Source organism: Rhinopithecus roxellana, chromosome 3, assembly GCF_007565055.1.
Source record: "Rhinopithecus roxellana isolate Shanxi Qingling chromosome 3, ASM756505v1, whole genome shotgun sequence".
Taxonomy (NCBI): Eukaryota; Metazoa; Chordata; class Mammalia; order Primates; family Cercopithecidae; genus Rhinopithecus; species Rhinopithecus roxellana.
In genome coordinates, this window is record NC_044551.1 from 47,661,152 (window position 1) to 47,682,052 (window position 20,901).

The window sequence follows — 20,901 nt, forward strand, 5'->3', positions numbered from 1 at the left end:
CTGGGATTACAGGCCTGAGCCACCACACACGGTGGAAGTAACATTTTTGTTGATGATGTCCAATTCTATGAAGTTATTAAATTCAGTCAGAAGAGAATCTGCCTAAGCAACTGGGAATTAAAACAGCTAAAGTTTAACCTCAATTATTTTGAAACTAGAACATTTTCCCCACTACACACTATTTTCTAACTTTTCTTGGAGGTTATCAGAACTTTTCAGTACTATTTGGCAAGCCAATTTTAGGGCTTGAAGATGCCATGGACATCATCTAGACTAGCGTGACGCCTGTACTTGCCAAATAAGACAACTTAAGTCCTGAAGAATATACAGAGGTCATATATACCTCAGTTTGTGGCAAAGCCAGGTACAGAACCAGGTACTGACTTTCAGTTCATGGCTCTTCCCAGTAGGGCATCCTGATTTTCTTGATCACCTATCATTGCAGCACTTAAGGGGTGACAAGATCTGAGGGAGTTGGGGAGGAAGACTATACTTAATATTCACGATATATTCTAAAATCATGAGACTAGTTTCTATGAACTATGCAGAAAACCTTGCCTCAATATAGTGATGCTATATTTGGTCTCTTTAATCTTAAAAAGAGCTAAGAACTAACTAGCCATTGGAGTTATACACTTATTTTCTTTATATGATTCACTGAATGAATTCAATGTATCTTATTTAAAAATACAAATGCTAACTTTTGCAAGAAAGAGTTTACATATTATTGCTTAAAATATACTTTTAAGTGTCTTACCCCAAGTTTACAAGAGTGAATACTGAATAAAAATGGATAAACTACAATTAAAAGTCACAGTCTTGATACCTTCATATTAGATGCCTCAGTTTCCAGTTTTGTAAGATGATTGGAATTATCTTCTAGCTCTTGTCGAAGATTTGAGTTCTCCATCTTCAGTGCCTCAACTTGCTTTAACAACTGATCATATGAAGCTGCAGCCATCCTTGGCTACCCTTGGACCTATAAGGTTAAAAAGGATTTTGAAATTCACTACTAAAAAATTTAGTGGCTGCTTGTTTTTAAGAAAGGGGTAAAGGAAACAAAACTCTTAAGACGTTTAAGAAGAATTGTGTTAGTATGCTAGTTTTTGGTCTCCAAACAATATTGTTCAAGTAGCAGCATCTTTCTATGAGGATGAAACAGTGGAGTCTCAGTTTAAGACAAATGAAACTAAAATAGAAGAGAGAACTTCAGTTGTGCCTGAATACATGTGCCTTCTCACAGATGGATTAAACTTTCTATCAAGTAATAATTTCTTCAAGGTTTTAAAGATATTTTACCCATTCTTACAGGCAAAACTTAGGAAATATAATTATGATAAAAATTTATGTATATTAGTAATACTATTTTATTTCTGAATTTTATCTGATAGTCACAGAATTTTAGAGCCAGAATGGACTGAGATTACATATTCCATTTCACACTTTTCATTTGATAAAAGGCTAATCTTACACATCCTCCATGGCGAAACAGTTCTGAAGTTCTAAGATCTCATTAAAAGGCAATCATTTAACAAAATGGACATGAAAGAGAGCATTAAATGAAGACTTTAAGCCTTTTTGATAGGAAGATGGTAAATAAGAATTACTAACATGAAGTTCAATCACATTTATTTAAAAGGTTGACTATAACTGCCCATGCTATGGCATATGTGGTCTTGGGATCTGCTGTGCTCAAACTGACGCCAAAAGACAACTAAAGAGAATGGATGACCTGAAGAGTACAGACTGTCAAAGAGAAATGAAGCAGAGTCTGGCAGTCATTATGGCTGGGAAAGAAGAGGGGAGACAAAGAAGATAGAAAAGGTAGCCAGGTAATAAGAGGACCTTAGGAAGAATTATAGAATGCTAGGAGTTACACTAAGATTAACCAAGTAAGATTCAGGAGATCTACATTCTCTTTTTAGTTTAGGTCAAATCATTTTGGAATAAATAAAATCCTGCCTATCTTAATTATTTAATAGCTAAAAAGTATTAAGTAGTTTGCACTTAAGCAATAAAGATCTTGACATTAAAAACATGCCTCTGTAATATGAAATCTACTACATAGAATAAGGCAGACAGGCTGTGACACTGGCTAGTCATGACAGTATTGGAGTTCAGCAATTGGAAGACTCTACCAAAGGAAATCAAGGGACTTATCTTAGATCTATCTAGTTAGTTCTACAATGGCTAGAATCAACAGTAAACCTGGTACAATCCAATGACATCTGAGGAGGAAGGGGAGTCCTGCGGGCGGGGATCACCTACAAAAGTCTTTATGGTTGAAAAAAATTGAGTCTTGTGTGTTAATTTCAGGCCTGGTCATGATTTAATCTTTGCCCCTTCATTTTAATTCATTTCATAATTTGTAAATGAACATTCACAATCTGCTTTAACATAACTTACAGCAATATTATTAGGATTAATAACAAAAGGTAGGCTAAAAAATAAAAGTACTATGTAAATGTAAGTTACATTATGAAAATATACATGTAACATAACCTCTTCAGTAAGATACAGTGTTCACCTATAGTTAAGACACCTCCTCTGACCAATGGACAAGGGGTAAAGAAGTAATGCAGCCATAGGAGACATCTCAAAAATAAAGGAAAAATCCACAGGAGTGATATTTATTTTGTTTTACATCTTATTAATAAGCAGGTCTGAAAATACCCAGCACATTATAAACCATATGACAGAGGTAGGGATCTGACAGAATTTGAATAATGTGAGCCTTAAAATTTCTCATTTCAAATAAAATTAACAGGTAATTTTACATCAAAATAATAAAACAAAATAAGAGAAAAGGTAGTAACAGAGAAAAAAATGGACACACACAAGTTTATTGAGACACAGAAATTATAACCTTACACAATCACGAAAAGAGCCAGATGCGCAAGACGAGCAGAGACTGCTAAAAGTACTCTTTATTACAGGAATAAAAAAATCGACTCTTCAGATGAAGAATTAAACCTTTAATCATCTTTTTCTCCCCCTAACTCCAGAATCCCAATCATTAAAGTTTTTTCTGCTCTAGAAATAACCTAATTTTATGGAAAAAATAAGATGTTTCATGGAAGAATACCCAAACTTATATTGATTTAGGATGCTGCAGCCATCCCTCCCTAATCCAAAACTTGTGAAGTCATATAAAATTTGTGAAGTCATAAATTTACTTTGGAATGTCTTTTTTTTCAATTACAAGAATTGCATACCAAATACATCTTTAAAACTTTTTTTTTAAATTTGAAACTTGTGTGATCACATTACAGCTGCCACACACCAAGAAATGGGGAAAATCTCCCAATCTTTCACTTTACTGAGAGCATGCAAACCTCTCAATTAGTTTTTCTGCAGTTAAGATGACCACTAAAGACACTGCTCCACGTTGTAAGTGTCAGGTAGGGGAGAATAAAGCACAAGGACTATTATCTAGACTTTTATTCAAATGTTCATTAGAAAACAAATTTACAAGTATTGTAAAAAATTAAAGCAAAGAAACAAAAAATTTCGGGCTGGCAAAAGATAATCAGAATTAAATGTGGAGGATTATTATTTTCAGAAGTTCGAGATCACGTCTTTTTTACATCAGTGGAGCTGCTTTTATTATTTTGTTTTCATGGAAAAACAAAGATATATTTTCCAGCATTTTAGATGAAATGAAATAAGAGGAAAATATGAATAAGAAGGCAGGAAAGCAAAAGAATCATAAAAGACGACTCTGCTCAACCCTACACAAACAAATTTGAACACTCGAAATAGATAATTTACTAGAAAATATAATATATCAAAACTGATCCCAAAAGAGATGAAAAATCTATTATAATTTACCATGAAAAAGTCACTATTAGAAAATCAATTATATCATTTAACATAATAGATCTACATGGGAAAAAATCATATGTTCATGCCAAAGATGATGAAAAGACATTTTACAAATTCAATACCCATTCTTGTTGAAAATACTGAATAAAAAAGAACATTTCTTTAACATGATCTATCAGCCCCAAGGCTAACAGTATACTTAATGTGGAAACACTGGATATACTCTTACAGTCAGAGTACCATTCTATTAGTCATCAACACAAATTAATGAATAAAATTAGAAAAAAATTAGAAAGGGAACATTATTCACAGACCACATAATTATATACCTGGAATATACCAAAGCATCAATGAAATATTATTATAATAATGTAATTTGGTAATATAGTATAGTACCAAATATACAGAAACCATTCCTTTATAGGGGAGAGAAACCATACAGAAGATAAATGGAAGAAAAGATCCCATTTACAATAAAAAAATGAAAATATCTGGGCATATACTGCACAAAAAGAGTCCAAACATATATGAGAAAGATAGAAAAGTAGATTTCAACAAATGGAAAGGCATATCTTATTCTGGTATACCAAGATTCAGCAACATAAAGATGCCATTTCTCCCTAAGCTAACTTACAAATTTTACAGTCCCAATAAAAACACTATACAAAGTTTTTATTTCCTGCAGCTAGATATTAAAAAAATAGAAAATATGAAAGAAGAGCAGGCAGTAAACTACATATTAAAATATTGTACAAAGCCTTTATAATTATATATGTGTAGTTACATGTATGTAGTTAACTATATTGTACCAATAGATCAGTTTTTTTGTTTTGATAATTGTATTAGGGATATATAAGATGTTAATCATCTGGGGAATCTGTAAAAGGTATATAGAAACACTCTGTACTATTTTTCCAACTTTTCTGTAAGTCCAAAGTCATTTAAAATTAAAAGTTTTTTAAAAAGCTACAATACCGGTATATGAATAGACCAACCACGAGAACACAATGTTTAAAATCCAGAAGTAAATATATATAAATTCAGTACATAAAAGCAGCATCTCAATATTTGTAAAAAGATGGAATTTAAAGTGGTGCTGGGAAATGGGACAGCCATGAAGAAAAAGTAAAAACTGCATATATTACTCATAAAACACACTAGGATAACCTGCAAAAAGGAACAGAGATTTAAATGTTTGAAAAACATTTCATTGCTTATGAGAGCAGACATTTATTTTTTTAAGTAAAGATATTTAAATGGCATATACCCTCTTCAAAGGATGGTATGGAACATTTTAATTTTAATTTGTTTAATGGGTGTAAGAAACACAGAGGGCCAAGTAGAGTTCTCTAAAGTAATGATGTCCGTTACTAGACTAGGAGTAATAAAGGAGATTCTTAGGGTACTTCAAACAAATGGGAAAGTTTCTATTTGCTATAAACGCACAACTGTGTTAAAATAAATAGTGCACATCTCTACAGTGAAATACTACACCGGTATTAAGAAGAATGAGGCTGACGTAAAAATGAAGTTGATGAAAAACAAAACAAACAAACATAAAAAACAAGCAAAAGCCCATCTCCCCCCCAACGCAAAAAAAAAAAAAAAAAAAAAAAAAAAAAAAAAAAGAATGCTGATCGCTAATGTCTCATGTGGTCCCTCCTGCTCCAGTAAAAATAAAGGAGTGCAAAATGATAAAAAAAAATACCACTTAAAGAACACACAAAAATACAGTCACTGCTTATAGAATCAAGGTATAGTGTCTGGTGGTAAGTCTTCCTTTTTATTACATACCCTTTGAGAAGTTTGAAAAGCAAAGCATTGGCCAGGTGGTGGTGGCTCACGCTTGTAATCCCAGCACTTTGGAGGGCTGAGGTGGGTGGATCACTTGAGGTCAGGAGTTCAAGACCAGTCTGTCCAACATGGTGAAAACCCATGTTGGTTTCACCCCATTTTGTCTCTAAAATACAAAAAATTAGCCAGGTGCAGTGGCATATGCCTGTAATCCCAGCTACCTGGGAGGCTGAGGTGGGAGACTAGCTTGAACCTAGGAGGTGGAGGATGCAGTGAGCCGAGACTGTGCCACTGCACTCCAGTCAGGGAGACAGAGCAAGACTCCATCTCAAAAAAAAAAAAAAAAAAAAAAAAACAACAAGAAAACCATCCAAAATGAACCAAAATAAAAAAGAAAAGAAAAAGTTGGATTAAAAAACAAAAAACAACTAAATACGATTAGAGAGAGAAAAAAGAAAACAACCTCCAAACATACTAAAACAAAGATTCTAGGGGGGGGAATTGATTCAAGAAGCAACAGAAAAACCTTAATAGTTCTACAACTATTAAAAAATTGGACGAGGCCCGGGGGCTCACGCCTGTAATCCCAGCACTTTAGGAGGCCAAGGAGGGTGGATCACAAGGTCAGGAGATAAGAGACTATCCTGGCTAACATGGTGAAACCCTGTCTCTACTAAAAATACAAAAATTAGCCGGGAGTGGTTGTGTGAGCCTGTAGTCCCAGCTACTCAGGAGGCTGAGGCAGGAGAATGGCGTGAACCCAGGAGGTGGAGGTTGTTGCAGTGAGCCAAGATCGTGCCACTGCACTCCAGCCTGGGTGACAGAGCAAGACTCCATCTCAAAAAAAAAAAACAAAAACAAAAACAAAAAAATTGGAGCAGTAAGTATTAATATCTTTCCCATCCTCCTCCAAATCCTTCAAAACACCATATCTGAATGGTTTTGCAAATACCTTCTACCAAACTTTTAAGGAACAAATTATTCCGATCTTATATAAATGCTTCCAAGGATGGAAGAATAGGAAATATTTTCCAATGCCATTTCATGAAGCCAATCTAACCATGACATAAAGGTCAAAGATTGTGTGAAAAAGAATAATTATAGGCTAATATTTACAAATATTGATTCGAAAAATCTAAATGAAATTATCAGGAAGCAGAATACAATAGCACACAGTAAAGAAACTATAGCAGAATGAAGCTGAGTTTATTCCAGGAATGCGAGTAGAGTGCAATATAAGATCATTTATATGTGTCACTCGCTACATGAAAATACTAAAGAAAAACCATCTCAGAAAAAGAAAAAACTTTCCATAAAAACCTGGAAATAGGAGGGAAACTGTCAAAGCTAAAGTAAACTGCATTCTCTTCTTCTGAGACAGGGTTTTGCTCTGTCACCTAGGCTTACTGCAGCCTTGACCTCCCTACCTCAAGTAACCCTCCTGCTTCAGCCTCTAGAGTAACTGGGACTATGGACACAAGCCAACATGCTCAGCTAATTTTGTAAACTTCATTCTTTTTTAGTATGTTTGTTTTAGTAGATGGAGTCTTGCTCTGTTGCCCAGGCTGGAGTGCAGTGGCACGATCTGGGCTCACTGCAACCTCCCAGGTTCAAGCAAGTCTCATGCCTCAGCCTCTCGAGTAGCTGGGATTACAGAGATGGGGTTTTACCTTGTTGGCCAGGCTGGTCTCAAACTCCTGACCTCAAGTGATCCGCCTGCCTCCACCTCCCAAACTGTTGGAATTACAGGCGCTCCACACCCAGCCGTAAACTTCATTCTTAATAGTGAAATGTTACAGACATTCTCCTTAAAATCAGGAATAAGATGTCTACTATCCACACTTTCAGTCAACGTAATCCTGGAAGTCCTAATTCACACAGTAAAATTTAAAAAACAGACAGTGTAATGATTGGAAAGAAACAAAATAGAAAAATCTTAGAAATATAAAAATTTTACGCTTGCCAGATACAAAATGAGTAATACACAAAAAAGTTTTAAATTCCAAGCAGAATTCACCTCATCCGTTTTAATTCTTTTCTCTTTAACAACCATTTTCTATTTCTCTTTCTCTTCCCTACAAATGCCCCATTAGGTGGTGATATTCAGTCTTCTGTCTGTTGTATTCTTTCCCCACTCTTTCCTTTGCTTACATGCTGTAAATAGCTACATAACACTGGCTAGACCTATCCAAGCCCATGCCAAGTGTGGGCAGGTCTCAAGACGCCCATCCCAATTACGAGGAGCAGGGGTTGGCAAGCATTTTCTGTAAGGGCCAGATAATAAATACTATAAGGCTTTGTGGGTCATATGATTTCTGTTGCAACTACTTAACTTTGTAGCTGTAGCACAAAAGCAGGCCCAAACACGTAATTAGATGGACATGCCCGTGCTCTAATAAAACTTAATTTACAAAAACTGGTGGTTAAAGCATAATTTCCCAATTTGCGTTTTCGAACACCCCAAGGTAACCCAAATAATTTCAAAGGCTATTAGGAAATTCCTAATACTAAAATTAGTATTTTACTTTTTTTTTATTATTATACTTTAAGTTCTAGGGTACATGTGCATAACGTGCAGGTTTGTTACATATGTATACTTGTGCCATGTTGGTGTGCTGCACCCATCAACTCGTCAGCACCCATCAACTCGTCATTTATATCAGGTATAACTCCCAATCCAATCCCTCCCCCCTTCCCCCTCCCCATGATAGGCCCCGATGTGTGATGTTCCCCTTCCCGAGTCCAAGTGATCTCATTGTTCAGTTCCCACCTATGAGTGAGAACATGTGGTGTTTGGTTTTCTGTTCTTGTGACAGTTTGCTAAGAATGATGGTTTCCAGCTGCATCCATGTCCCTACAAAGGACGCAAACTCATCCTTTTTTATGGCTGCATCATATTCCATGGTGTATATGTGCCACATTTTCTTAATCCAGTCTGTCACAGATGGACATTTGGGTTGATTCCAAGTCTTTGCTATTGTGAATAGTGCCACAATAAACATACGTGTGCATGTGTCTTTATAGCAGCATGATTTATAATCCTTTGGGTATACACCCAGTAGTGGGATGGCTGGGTCATATGGTACATCTAGTTCTAGATCCTGGAGGAATCGCCATACTGTTTTCCATAATGGTTGAACTAGTTTACAATCCCACCAACAGTGTAAAAGTGTTCCTATTTCTCCACATCCTCTCCAGCACCTGTTGTTTCCTGACTTTTGAATGATTGCCATTCTAACTGGTGTGAGATGGTATCTCATTGTGGTTTTGATTTGCATCTCTCTGATGGCCAGTGATGATGAGCATTTCTTCATGTGTCTGTTGGCTGTATGAATGTCTTCTTTTGAGAAATGTCTGTTCATATCCTTTGCTCACTTTTTGATGGGGTTGTTTGTTTTTTTCTTGTAAATTTGTTTGAGTTCTTTGTAGATTCTGGATATTAGCCCTTTGTCAGATGAGTAGATTGCAAAAATTTTCTCCCATTCTGTAGGTTGCCTGTTCACTCTGATGGTAGTTTCTTTTGCTGTGCAGAAGCTCTTTAATTAGATCCCATTTGTCAATTTTGGCTTTTGCTGCCATTGCTTTTGGTGTTTTAGACATGAAGTCCTTGCCCATGCCTATGTCCTGAATGGTAATACCTAGGTTTTCTTCTAGGGTTTTTATGGTATTAGGTCTAACATTTAAGTCTCTAATCCATCTTGAATTAATTTTCGTATAAGGAGTAAGGAAAGGATCCAGTTTCACCTTTCCACTTATGGCTAGCCAATTTTCCCAGCACCATTTATTAAATAGGGAATCCTTTCCCCATTTCTTGTTTCTCTCGGGTTTGTCAAAGATCAGATGGCTGTAGATGTGTGGTATTACTTCTAAGGACTCTGTTCTGTTCCATTGGTCTATATCTCTGTTTTGGTACCAGTACCATGCTGTTTTGGTTACTGTAGCCTTGTAGCATAGTTTGAAGTCAGGTAGCGTGATGCCTCCAGCTTTGTTCTTATGACTTAGGATTGTCTTGGCAATGCGGGCTCTTTTTTGGTTCCATACGAACTTTAAAGCCGTTTTTTCCAATTCTGTGAAGAAACTCATTGGTAGCTTGATGGGGATGGCATGGAATCCATAAATAACCTTGGGCAGTATGGTCATTTACACGATATTGATTCTTCCTATCCATGAACATGGTATGTTCTTCCATTTGTTAGTGTCCTCTTTTATTTCACTGAGCAGTGGGTTGTAGTTCTCCTTGAAGAGGTCCTTGACATCCCTTGTAAGTTGGATTCCTAGGTATTTGATTCTCTTTGAAGCAATTGTGAATGGAAGTTCATTCATGATTTGGCTCTCTGTTTGTCTGTTACTGATGTATAAGAATGCTTGTGATTTTTGCACATTGATTTTGTATCCCGAGACTTTGCTGAAGTTGCTTATCAGCTTAAGGAGATTTTGGGCTGAGATAATGGGGTTTTCTAAATATATAATCATGTCATCCGCAAACAGGGACAATTTGACTTCTTCTTTTCCTAACTGGATACCCTTGATTTCTTTCTCTTGCCTGATTGCCCTAGCCAGAACTTCCAACACTATGTTGAATAGGAGTGGTGAGAGAGGGCATCCCTGTCTTGTGCCAGTTTTCAAAGGGAATTTTTCCAGTTTTTGCCCATTCAGTATGATATTGGCTGTGGGTTTGTCATAAATAGCTCTTATTATTTTGAGGTACGTTCCATCAGTACCGAATTTATTGAGCGTTTTTAGCATGAAGGGCTGTTGAATTTTGTCAAAAGCCTTTTCTGCATCTATTGAGATAATCATGTGGTTCTTGTCTTTGGTTCTGTTTATATGCTGGATTACGTTTATTGATTTGCGAATGTTGAACCAGCCTTGCATCCCAGGGATGAAGCTCACTTGATCATGGTGGATAAGCTTTTTGATATGCTGCTGAATCCGGTTTGCCAGTATTTTATTGAGGATTTTTGCATCGATGTTCATCAGGGATATTGGTCTAAAATTTTCTTTTTTTGTTGTGTCTCTGCCAGGCTTTGGTATCAGGATGATGTTGGCCTCATAAAATGAGTTAGGGAGGATTCCCTCTTTTTCAATTGATTGGAATAGTTTCAGAAGGAATGGTACCAGCTCCTCTTTGTACCTCTGGTAGAATTCAGCTGTGAATCCATCTGGTCCTGGACTTTTTTTGGTGGGTAGGCTATTAATTATTGCCTCAATTTCAGAGCCTGCTATTGGTCTATTCAGGAATTCAACTTCTTCCTGGTTTAGTCTTGGAAGAGTGTAAGTGTCCAGGAAATTATCCATTTCTTCTGGATTTTCTAGTTGATTTGCGTAGAGGTGTTTATAGTATTCTCTGATAGTAGTCTGTATTTCTGTGGGGTCCGTGGTGATATCCCCTTTATCATTTTTTATTGCGTCTATTTGATTCTTCTCTCTTTTCTTCTTTATTAGTCTTGCTAGCGGTCTGTCAATTTTGTTGATCTTTTCAAAAAACCAACTCCTGGATTCGTTGATTTTTTGGAGGGTTTTTTGTGTCTCTATCTCCTTCAGTTCTGCTCTGATCTTAGTTATTTCTTGCCTTCTGCTAGCTTTTGAATGTGTTTGCTCTTGCTTCTCCAGTTCTTTTAATTGTGATGTTAGAGTGTCAATTTTAGATCTTTCCAGCTTTCTCTTGTGGGCATTTAGTGCTATAAATTTCCCTCTACACACTGCTTTAAATGTGTCCCAGAGATTCTGGTATGTTGTATCTTTGTTCTCATTGGTTTCAAAGAACATCTTTATTTCTGCCTTCATTTCGTTATGTACCCAGTAGTCATTCAGGAGCAGGTTGTTCAGTTTCCATGTAGTTGAGCGGTTTTGATTGAGTTTCTTAGTCCTGAGTTCTAGTTTGATTGCACTGTGGTCTGAGAGACAGTTTGTTATAATTTCTGTTCTTGTACATTTGCTGAGGAGTGCTTTACTTCCAATTATGTGGTCAATTTTGGAATAAGTGTGATGTGGTGCTGAGAAGAATGTATATTCTGTTGATTTGGGGTGGAGAGTTCTATAGATGTCTGTTAGGTGCGCTTGGTGCAGAGCTGAGTTCAATTCCTGGATATCCTTGTTAACTTTCTGTCTCGTTGATCTGTCTAATGTTGACAGTGGAGTGTTGAAGTCTCCCATTATTATTATATGGGAGTCTAAGTCTCTTTGTAAGTCTCTAAGGACTTGCTTTATGAATTTCGGTGCTCCTGTATTGGGTGCATATATATTTAGGATAGTTAGCTCTTCCTGTTGAATTGATCCCTTTACCATTATGTAATGGCCTTCTTTGTCTCTTTTGATCTTTGATGGTTTAAAGTCTATTTTATCAGAGACTAGGATTGCAACCCCTGCTTTTTTTTGTTCCCCATTTGCTTGGTAGATCTTCCTCCATCCCTTTATTTTGAGCCTATGTATGTCTCTGCATGTGAGATGGGTCTCCTGAATACAGCAGACTGATGGGTCTTGACTCTTTATCCAGTTTGACAGTCTGTGTCTTTTAATTGGAGCATTTAGTCCATTAACATTTAAGGTTAATATGGTTATGTGTGAACTTGATCCTGCCATTATGATATTAACTGGTTATTTTGCTCGTTAGTTGATGCAGTTTCTTCCTAGCCTCGATGGTCTTTACATTTTGGCATGTTTTTGCAATGGCTGGTACCGGTTGTTCTTTCCATGTTTAGGGCTTCCTTCAGGGTCTCTTGTAAGGCAGGCCTGGTGGTGACAAAATCTCTAAGCGTTTGCTTATCTGTAAAGGATTTTATTTCTCCTTCACTGATGAAACTTAGTTTGGCTGGATATGAAATTCTGGGTTTAAAATTCTTTTCTTTAAGAACGTTGAATATTGGCCCCCACTCTCTTCTGGCTTGTAGCGTTTCTGCCGAGAGGTCTGCTGTTAGTCTGATGGGCTTCCCCTTGTGGGTAACCCGACCTTTCTCTCTGGCTGCCCTTAAGACTTTTTCCTTCATTTCAACTTTGGTGAATCTGGCAATTATGTGTCTTGGAGTTGCTCTTCTCGAGGAGTATCTTTGTGGCGTTCTCTGTATTTCCTGAATTTGAATGTTGGCCTGCCCTACTAGGTTGGGGAAGTTCTCCTGGATGATATCCTGAAGAGTGTTTTCCAACTTGGTTCCATTTTCCCCCTCACTTTCAGGCACCCCAATCAGACGTAGATTTGGTCTTTTTACATAATCCCATACTTCTTGCAGGCTTTGTTCATTTCTTTTTCTTCTTTTTTCTTTTGGTTTCTCTTCTCGCTTTATTTCATTCATTTGATCCTCAATCGCTGATACTCTTTCTTCCAGTTGATCGAGTCGGTTACTGAAGCTTGTGGATTTGTCACGTATTTCTCGTGTCATGGTTTTCATCTCTGTCATTTCGTTTATGACCTTCTCTGCATTAATTATTCTAGCTATCAATTCTTCCACTCTTTTTTCAAGATTTTTAGTTTCTTTGCGCTGGGTACGTCATTCCTCCTTTAGCTCTGAGAAGTTTGATGGACTGAAGCCTTCTTCTCTCATCTCGTCAAAGTCATTCTCTGACCAGCTTTGATCCATTGCTGGCGATGAGCTGCGCTCCTTTGCAGGGGGAGATGCGCTCTTATTTCTTGAATTTCCAGCTTTTCTGCCCTGCTTCTTCCCCATCTTTGTGGTTTTATCTGCCTCTGGTCTTTGATGATGGTGACGTACTGATGGGGTTTTGGTATAGGCGTTCTTCCTGTTTGGTAGTTTTCCTTCTAATAGTCAGGACGCTCAGCTGTAGGTCTGTTGGAGATTGCTTGAGGTCCACTCCAGACCCTGTTTGCCTGGGTATCAGCAGCAGAGGTTGCAGAAGATAGAATATTGCTGAACAGCGAGTGTACCTGTCTGATTCTTACTTTGGAAGCTTCCTCTCAGGGGTGTACTCCACCCTGTGAGGTGTAGGGTGTCAGACTGCCCCTAGTGGGGGATGTCTCCCAGTTAGGCTACTCAGGGGTCAGGGACCCACTTGAGCAGGCAGTCTGTCCGTTCTCAGATCTCAACCTCCGTGTTGGGAGATCCACTGCTCTCTTCAAAGCTGTCAGACAGAGTTGTTTGCGTCTGCACAGGCCTCTGCTGCTTCCCCTTTTGTGGTTTAGCTGTGCCCTGTCCCCAGAGGTGGAGTCTACAGAGACAGGCAGGTTTCCTTGAGCTGCTGTGAGCTCCACCCAGTTCGAGCTTCCCAGCGGCTTTGTTTACCTACTTAAGCCTCAGCAATGGTGGGCACCCCTCGCCCAGCCTCGCTGCTGCCTTGTGGTTAGATAGCAAACTGCTGTGCTAGCAATGAGGGAGGCTCCGTGGCCGTGGGACCCTCCCGGCCAGGTGTGGTTATACTCTCCTGGTGTGCCCGTTTGCTTAAAGCACAGTATTGGGGTGGGAATTACCCGATTTTCCAGGTGTTGTGTGTCTCAGTTCCCCTGGCTAGGAAAGGGGATTCCCTTCCCCCTTGCGCTTCCCAGGTGAGGCAATGCCTCACCCTGCTTCAGCTCTCACTGGTCGGGCTGCAGCAGCTGACCAGCACCGATTGTCCGGCACTCCCTAGTGAGATGACCCCAGTACCTCAGTTGAAAATGCAGAAATCACCGGTCTTCTGTGTGGCTCGCGCCGGGAGTTGGAGACTGGAGCTGTTCCTATTCGGCCATCTTGCTCCGCCCTTAGTTAGACTATCTTTCCTAACTTTTAATGGTTGCCTGAAATCCTTGGCATTCCTTGGCTTGAAGCTTCCTCACTCCAATCTCTGCCTCTGTTATCACATGGCATTCTCCCTGTGTGTCTCTGTGTCCCTGTTTCTTCACATGGTCTTCTTACAAGGTTGCTGAATTATCTAGTAAGCAGATATTCATTGTTCAATTAGATTCTTGGTTTTATCATCACTTAATTTATATTGGTGTATCAGCTACTTCTGACATAGTCTGTAATAGAAACTGAGAAACATTAAAGCAACACGGCCTTTTTAAATTTCTCTTTGTGTCTTTTAGACTTGTAACACCATTTCTATGGGTACTCTTATTGAAACTTGATCTGTCATTGTCTTACCAGTCATTGAATTTAGGGCCCACTCTAATCCAGTATGACCTCATCTCAAACTTGATCCATTTATGAAGACTCTGTCCCCAAATAAGGTCACATTTGATGTAACATTGTTTGGTGTTTTTTTTGTTTTTTTTTCTCTGCTGCCCAGGCTAGAGTAGCTTCTGGACTCCAGCAGTCCTCCCAACTCAGCCTCCGAAGTAGCTAGGATTACAAACATGTGCTACCACAGCTGGCTAATTTTTGATTTTTTTTCTTAAGGACAGGGTCTCACTATATTGCACAGGCTGGTCTCAACCTCCTGTCTACCAGTGATCCTCCCACCTCAGCTTCCCAGAGTGCTGGGATTACAGGTGTGCGCCACTGTGCTCACACCTGTAACGTATCTTTTTATGAAACACAGTTCAACCTATAAACACTCCCTTAATACTTGGTACTTTGTGAATAATAAGATACCTAAATATGGTACATTGTGAATAACAAAGCGTATTGTTTTACTCTTTTTTTTTTTTTTTTTTTTTGAGACGGAGTCTTGCTCTGCCACCCAGGCTGGAGTGCAGTGGCCGGATCTCAGCTCACTGCAAGCTCTGCCTCCCGGGTTTACGGCATTCTCCTGCCTCAGCCTCCGGAGTAGCTGGGACTACAGGCGCCCGCCACCTCGCCCGGCTAGTTTTTTGTATTTTTTTTTTAAGTAGAGACAGGGTTTCACCGTATTAGCCAGGATGGTCTCGATCTCCTGACCTCGTGATCCGCCCGTCTCGGCCTCCCAAAGTGCTGGGATTACAGGCTTGAGCCACCGCGCCCGGCCTTGTTTTACTCTTTTAATGGAAAAGTCATCTTAGACATTCTATGAATTTGTACCCTCTCCTTCTGTTGTCTGCCCTCTGTGGCTGATAATACACCCTTTCTGTTCCTTCTTACATGTATATTTGTCTTTTATGTGGCTGTCGCTGAGTAAAGCATTTTGGGAATTACAAAAGCTAAGTATTAGATATAGACCTTGTCTTCAAGATGTTTATGCTCCAGCTGGGAAGACAAAACACCCCAAGGTAAAATGGAATAATTAGAGAACAGTTAGGCCAAATCGTATAGTATTTACTGTTCAGTTAGCAGGAAGATTCATTATTGGCTAGAGATGTCAGGAAGGTTTTGTGTAAGCAACTGAGCTGAGCCTTAAAGGATGAGGATATCTTATAACAGCAGAGGAAAAAAGGATGTGGTATTCAGAAAGGGGAAGAGTTATAAACAAAAATGCAAAGGTAAGAAAGAGTTTGTAGAGAAAACTGAGGAGAGACTTACTTAAGGAAGGTTATCTTGGAACTTAATAGGCATTAAGTTTGGAAGGTAGACTATTATCAGATATAATAGATTGTGAACACCAGACAGAAGTTATACAGTCTTTAAGAGCATGAGCATTAAAAAAAATACAGATTTGAATTCTGGCATAGCCTCTTGATCTGTGTTCTTAGGAAAGTTATCTACTGTTTTGAAGTTCCATTTTTCCTAACTCAAAAATGAGTAACACTACCTCATAGGTGGTTGTGAGGATTAAATGAGTTAATATATAGAAAGCATTTATAGTACATCGGATATTGTAAGTACTAAATAAAAATCAGACTTTCTGAATTTCACATATCAAATACACGAAAAATAAGTGCATATATAGGATTTAAATAATATGCTATAGTCAGTAAAGAGTTATAGAAATTCATATACTTTTCCTTTTAAAAACTTTTTAGTACAATATCTATGAAAATTCGTCATGTTCTTGACTACAAGATAAACCTTTAAAAATTTTCAAATGGTAACAATTTTATAAGCAACAGTCTTCCATTAATCTAATAAACAATATATCAATGACAATAAAAAGATGACTCAAAAAGCCTTATATACCTAGCAATTGAGATGGATCTTTGAAGTATCCCCTAGATCAAAGAGGAAATCAAGATGGAAGTTATAAGTTATCTAGAAATAAAGAGAAGAACACTTCATACTAAAACCTGTGGAATGTAGATAAGGCTGTACTAAGAGAAAAATTGATGTCCTTAAAATTTATATTATTAAGGAAGAAACGAATAAGTGAGTTTAAGTGAAGTGAGGAAATAAATGAATTAATATTCATTTTATTATTATTGTTATTATTATTATTATTTTTGAGATGAAGTCTCACTCTGTCACCCAGACTGGAGTGCAGTGGCACAATCTCGGCTCGCCGCAACCTCCACCTCAAGCGATTCTCCTGTCTCAGCGACACCCCCCCCACCCCATAGCTGGGACTACAGGCATGTGCCACCACACCCAGCTAATTTTTGTATTTTTAGTAGAGACAGGATATCACCATGTTGGCCAAGCTGGTCTCAAACTCCTGACCTGCCTCCCAAAGTGTTGGGATTACAGGCATGAGCCACCACGCCAGCCTTTCATTTTAAATAACTATTAAAAATAACAAAGTAAGCCAATGGAAAATAAGAGGATATAATTAGTAAAGAAATTGATAAAATTGAAAATAAAGTAGTGGAAAGGATATGTTGATGTTTTTGTTTGTTTTGGTAAATACCAATAAAATAAATGAAACCCTAGAAAGTTTAAAGGAATAAAAGACAAACAGAACACCAATGAGAAAAGATACCTTCAGATAAAGAATTTTTAAATGAGAGAATATATACAACTCTGACAATACATTCGTAAAACTAGAGGAAATCGTTTACTAGTGAACTATTAATGAATAAAATTAATACAAGGTGGAGAAAGCATGAAAAGACTAAACCTCAGAAGAAACTTTAAAATACTTTAAAAAAATCTTAGCTCTAAAATGGCACCTCTTTTGAGTATCCATCACTTTGATAAGAAAAAAGGCACCTTCTGATTTGAATTCTAGCTGACTTTCAAAGAATAGATACTATTCAAACTATTCCAGACCATATAAAAGATGAGACATCTATCAGTTCATTTTGCAAACTAGTGTAAGCTTAATTCAAAACCTTATTTCAAAATACTATAAAAATTTAAAACTATATGTTTTCTCTTTAAAAATTTAAGTGAAATATGGAGAAATCAACAGGCTCATAAAAGAATAAAACATGAACAAGTGGGGTTTATTTCAGGAATGGAGGGATAGGTCAACATTCAGAAATCCTATAACTGCATCAAGAAATTAAAAGAAAAACTATATGATTATACAAAAAAGTGCTATTTATGTTCAGCAGCTGCTACTGATAAAAACTTTAAACTCAAGGGAAAATGCCTAAACATGTTAAAACAATTTACTGAAATCTAAGAGTAAGAATATCAAATAGTGAAATAATATGCCATTCTTATTAAAATTGAGAATAAAATAGTTTAGGTGACCTTTTAAAGTTTCAAGCTAACAATAAAACGTGAAAAAGAGGTGAGGTATAAATGCAGGAAAGAAGAGGCACAAGTATCATCACTTACCGATTATATGATTGCATACCCAGAAAATCCACTGGAAACCCTATTAGAATTCATAGAATCATCTGATAAGGTGGCCACACAAGTATTATGGGTTAAATAGAATTAGTAGCTTTTATATGTAGTAGCAATATTTGTTTTTCTTTATTTCTTTTATTAAGAGATGGTGTCACACTACGTTACCCAAGCTGGTCTCACTCAAGTGATCCTCTGCCCCCAGCCTTCCAAAGTGCTGGGATTACAGGCATGAGCTACCACGGCTGACCATTAGCAGTATTTGGTGTGGGGTGGTGGTGGTCATTCACAGCAACTCAAATAGCCACAAGACCAGGGATATATTTGATATGAAATGTATAGAGGCATAGGACCTTTTTCTTGAGGGGGAAAAACCCTGGGAAATTTGATTGCAGCGCCTGAATTATTCATGAGATATAGTAAGACTTAGTATGGAAATGTGAGCCTGTCTGAAATTAATATAAATATAATACAGTTACAGTTCTAAGTATGTATGAGAATTGAGCATATAAGAGATACATTTCCATTCAGTGGAAAAGAAATGGTTTAATAGTGCTGATGTAGTTGCACTATTTATTACGACTTTCAGTTATCCATACGAAACACAATAAAGTTAGACCACTACACTCATGCCATACACAACAATAAAAATGCCTTATGAATTAAAGATCTAAATATAAAGTAAAATTTCTTATTCAAGCTAGCGAATTAATCTCCCAAATTTATCACCTCTTTTGCGTAAGACCCGATTAAAGTGATACTAAAAACAAAATAAAGATGTGAGCTTACAATGCCATAAAGAGTAAGAGACATTCAAATTGACATTGTAACAAATTTCTGGAAGATGAAGAAATTGTGGGAATTAAAATTGATTGCTGAAAAAAAATCAGGGATTCTAAGACTTCCTAGTTCTCTGTTCTTTCCAACATGGCAGGTTGGAAATTAAGTATTTAAAAGTAAAATACGAAGATGGCTGAATAGGAACAGCTCCAGTCTCCAACTCCTGGTGCGAGCAACACAGAAGACCAGTGATTTCTGCATTTTCAACTGAGGTACTGGGGTCATCTCACCAGGGAGTGCCGGACAATCGGTGCTGGTCAGCTGCTGCAGCCCGACCAGTGAGAGCTGAAGCAGGGTGAGTCATTGCCTCACCTGGGAAGCGCAAGGGGGAAGGGAATCCCTTTTCCTAGCCAGGGGAACTGAGACACACAACACCTGGAAAATCGGGTAATTCCCACCCCAATACTGTGCTTTAAGCAAACGGGCACACCAGGAGAGTATAACCACACCTGGCCGGGAGGGTCCCACGGCCACGGAGCCTCCCTCATTGCTAGCACAGCAGTCTGCTATCTAACCACAAGGCAGCAGCGAGGCTGGGCGAGGGGCGCCCACCATTGCTGAGGCTTAAGTAGGTAAACAAAGCCGCTGGGAAGCTCGAACTGGGTGGAGCTCACAGCAGCTCAAGGAAACCTGCCTGTCTCTGTAGACTCCACCTCTGGGGACAGGGCACAGCTAAACCACAAAAGGGGAAGCAGCAGAGGCCTGTGCAGACGCAAACAACTCTGTCTGACAGCTTTGAAGAGAGCAGTGGATCTCCCAACACGGAGGTTGAGATCTGAGAACGGACAGACTGCCTGCTCAAGTGGGTCCCTGACCCCTGAGTAGCCTAACTGGGAGACATCCCCCACTAGGGGCAGTCTGACACCCTACACCTCACAGGGTGGAGTACACCCCTGAGAGGAAGCTTCCAAAGTAAGAATCAGACAGGTACACTCGCTGTTCAGCAATATTCTATCTTCTGCAACCTCTGCTGCTGATACCCAGGCAAACAGGGTCTGGAGTGGACCTCAAGCAATCTCCAACAGACCTACAGCTGAGCGTCCTGACTATTAGAAGGAAAACTACCAAACAGGAAGAACGCCTACACCAAAACCCCATCAGTACGTCACCATCATCAAAGACCAGAGGCAGATAAAACCACAAAGATGGGGAAGAAGCAGGGCAGAAAAGCTGGAAATTCAAGAAATAAGAGCGCATCTCCCCCTGCAAAGGAGCGCAGCTCATCGCCAGCAACGGATCAAAGCTGGTCAGAGAATGACTTTGACGAGATGAGAGAAGAAGGCTTCAGTCCATCAAACTTCTCAGAGCTAAAGGAGGAATGACGTACCCAGCGCAAAGAAACTAAAAATCTTGAAAAAAGAGTGGAAGAATTGATAGCTAGAATAATTAATGCAGAGAAGGTCATAAACGAAATGACAGAGATGAAAACCATGACACGAGAAATACGTGACAAATCCACAAGCTTCAGTAACCGACTCGATCAACTGGAAGAAAGAGTATCAGCGATTGAGGATCAAATGAATGAAATAAAGCGAGAAGAGAAACCAAAAGAAAAAAGAAGAAAAAGAAATGAACAAAGCCTGCAAGAAGTATGGGATTATGTAAAAAGACCAAATCTACGTCTGATTGGGGTGCCTGAAAGTGAGGGGGAAAATGGAACCAAGTTGGAAAACACTCTTCAGGATATCATCCAGGAGAACTTCCCCAACCTAGTAGGGCAGGCCAACATTCAAATTCAGGAAATACAGAGAACGCCACAAAGATACTCCTCGAGAAGAGCAACTCCAAGACACATAATTGCCAGATTCACCAAAGTTGAAATGAAGGAAAAAGTCTTAAGGGCAGCCAGAGAGAAAGGTCGGGTTACCCACAAGGGGAAGCCCATCAGACTAACAGCAGACCTCTCGGCAGAAACTCTACAAGCCAGAAG

At 38.5% G+C, this 20,901-nt stretch overlaps 1 protein-coding gene across 4 annotated transcripts in view; it reads right to left on the bottom strand.

Moving 5' to 3' along the window:
• Window positions 1-20,901, bottom strand: part of APC (APC regulator of WNT signaling pathway) — a 163,766-nt gene that overhangs the window by 95,692 nt on the left and 47,173 nt on the right. For all 4 annotated transcript variants that reach the window (XM_030926975.1, XM_030926977.1, XM_030926976.1 and 1 more), the window contains exon 2: window positions 827-979. In XM_030926975.1, coding sequence (XP_030782835.1) covers window positions 827-961 — 135 coding nt within the window. In that variant the 5' untranslated portion in view covers window positions 962-979. The remainder of the gene's footprint in view (window positions 1-826; window positions 980-20,901) is intronic.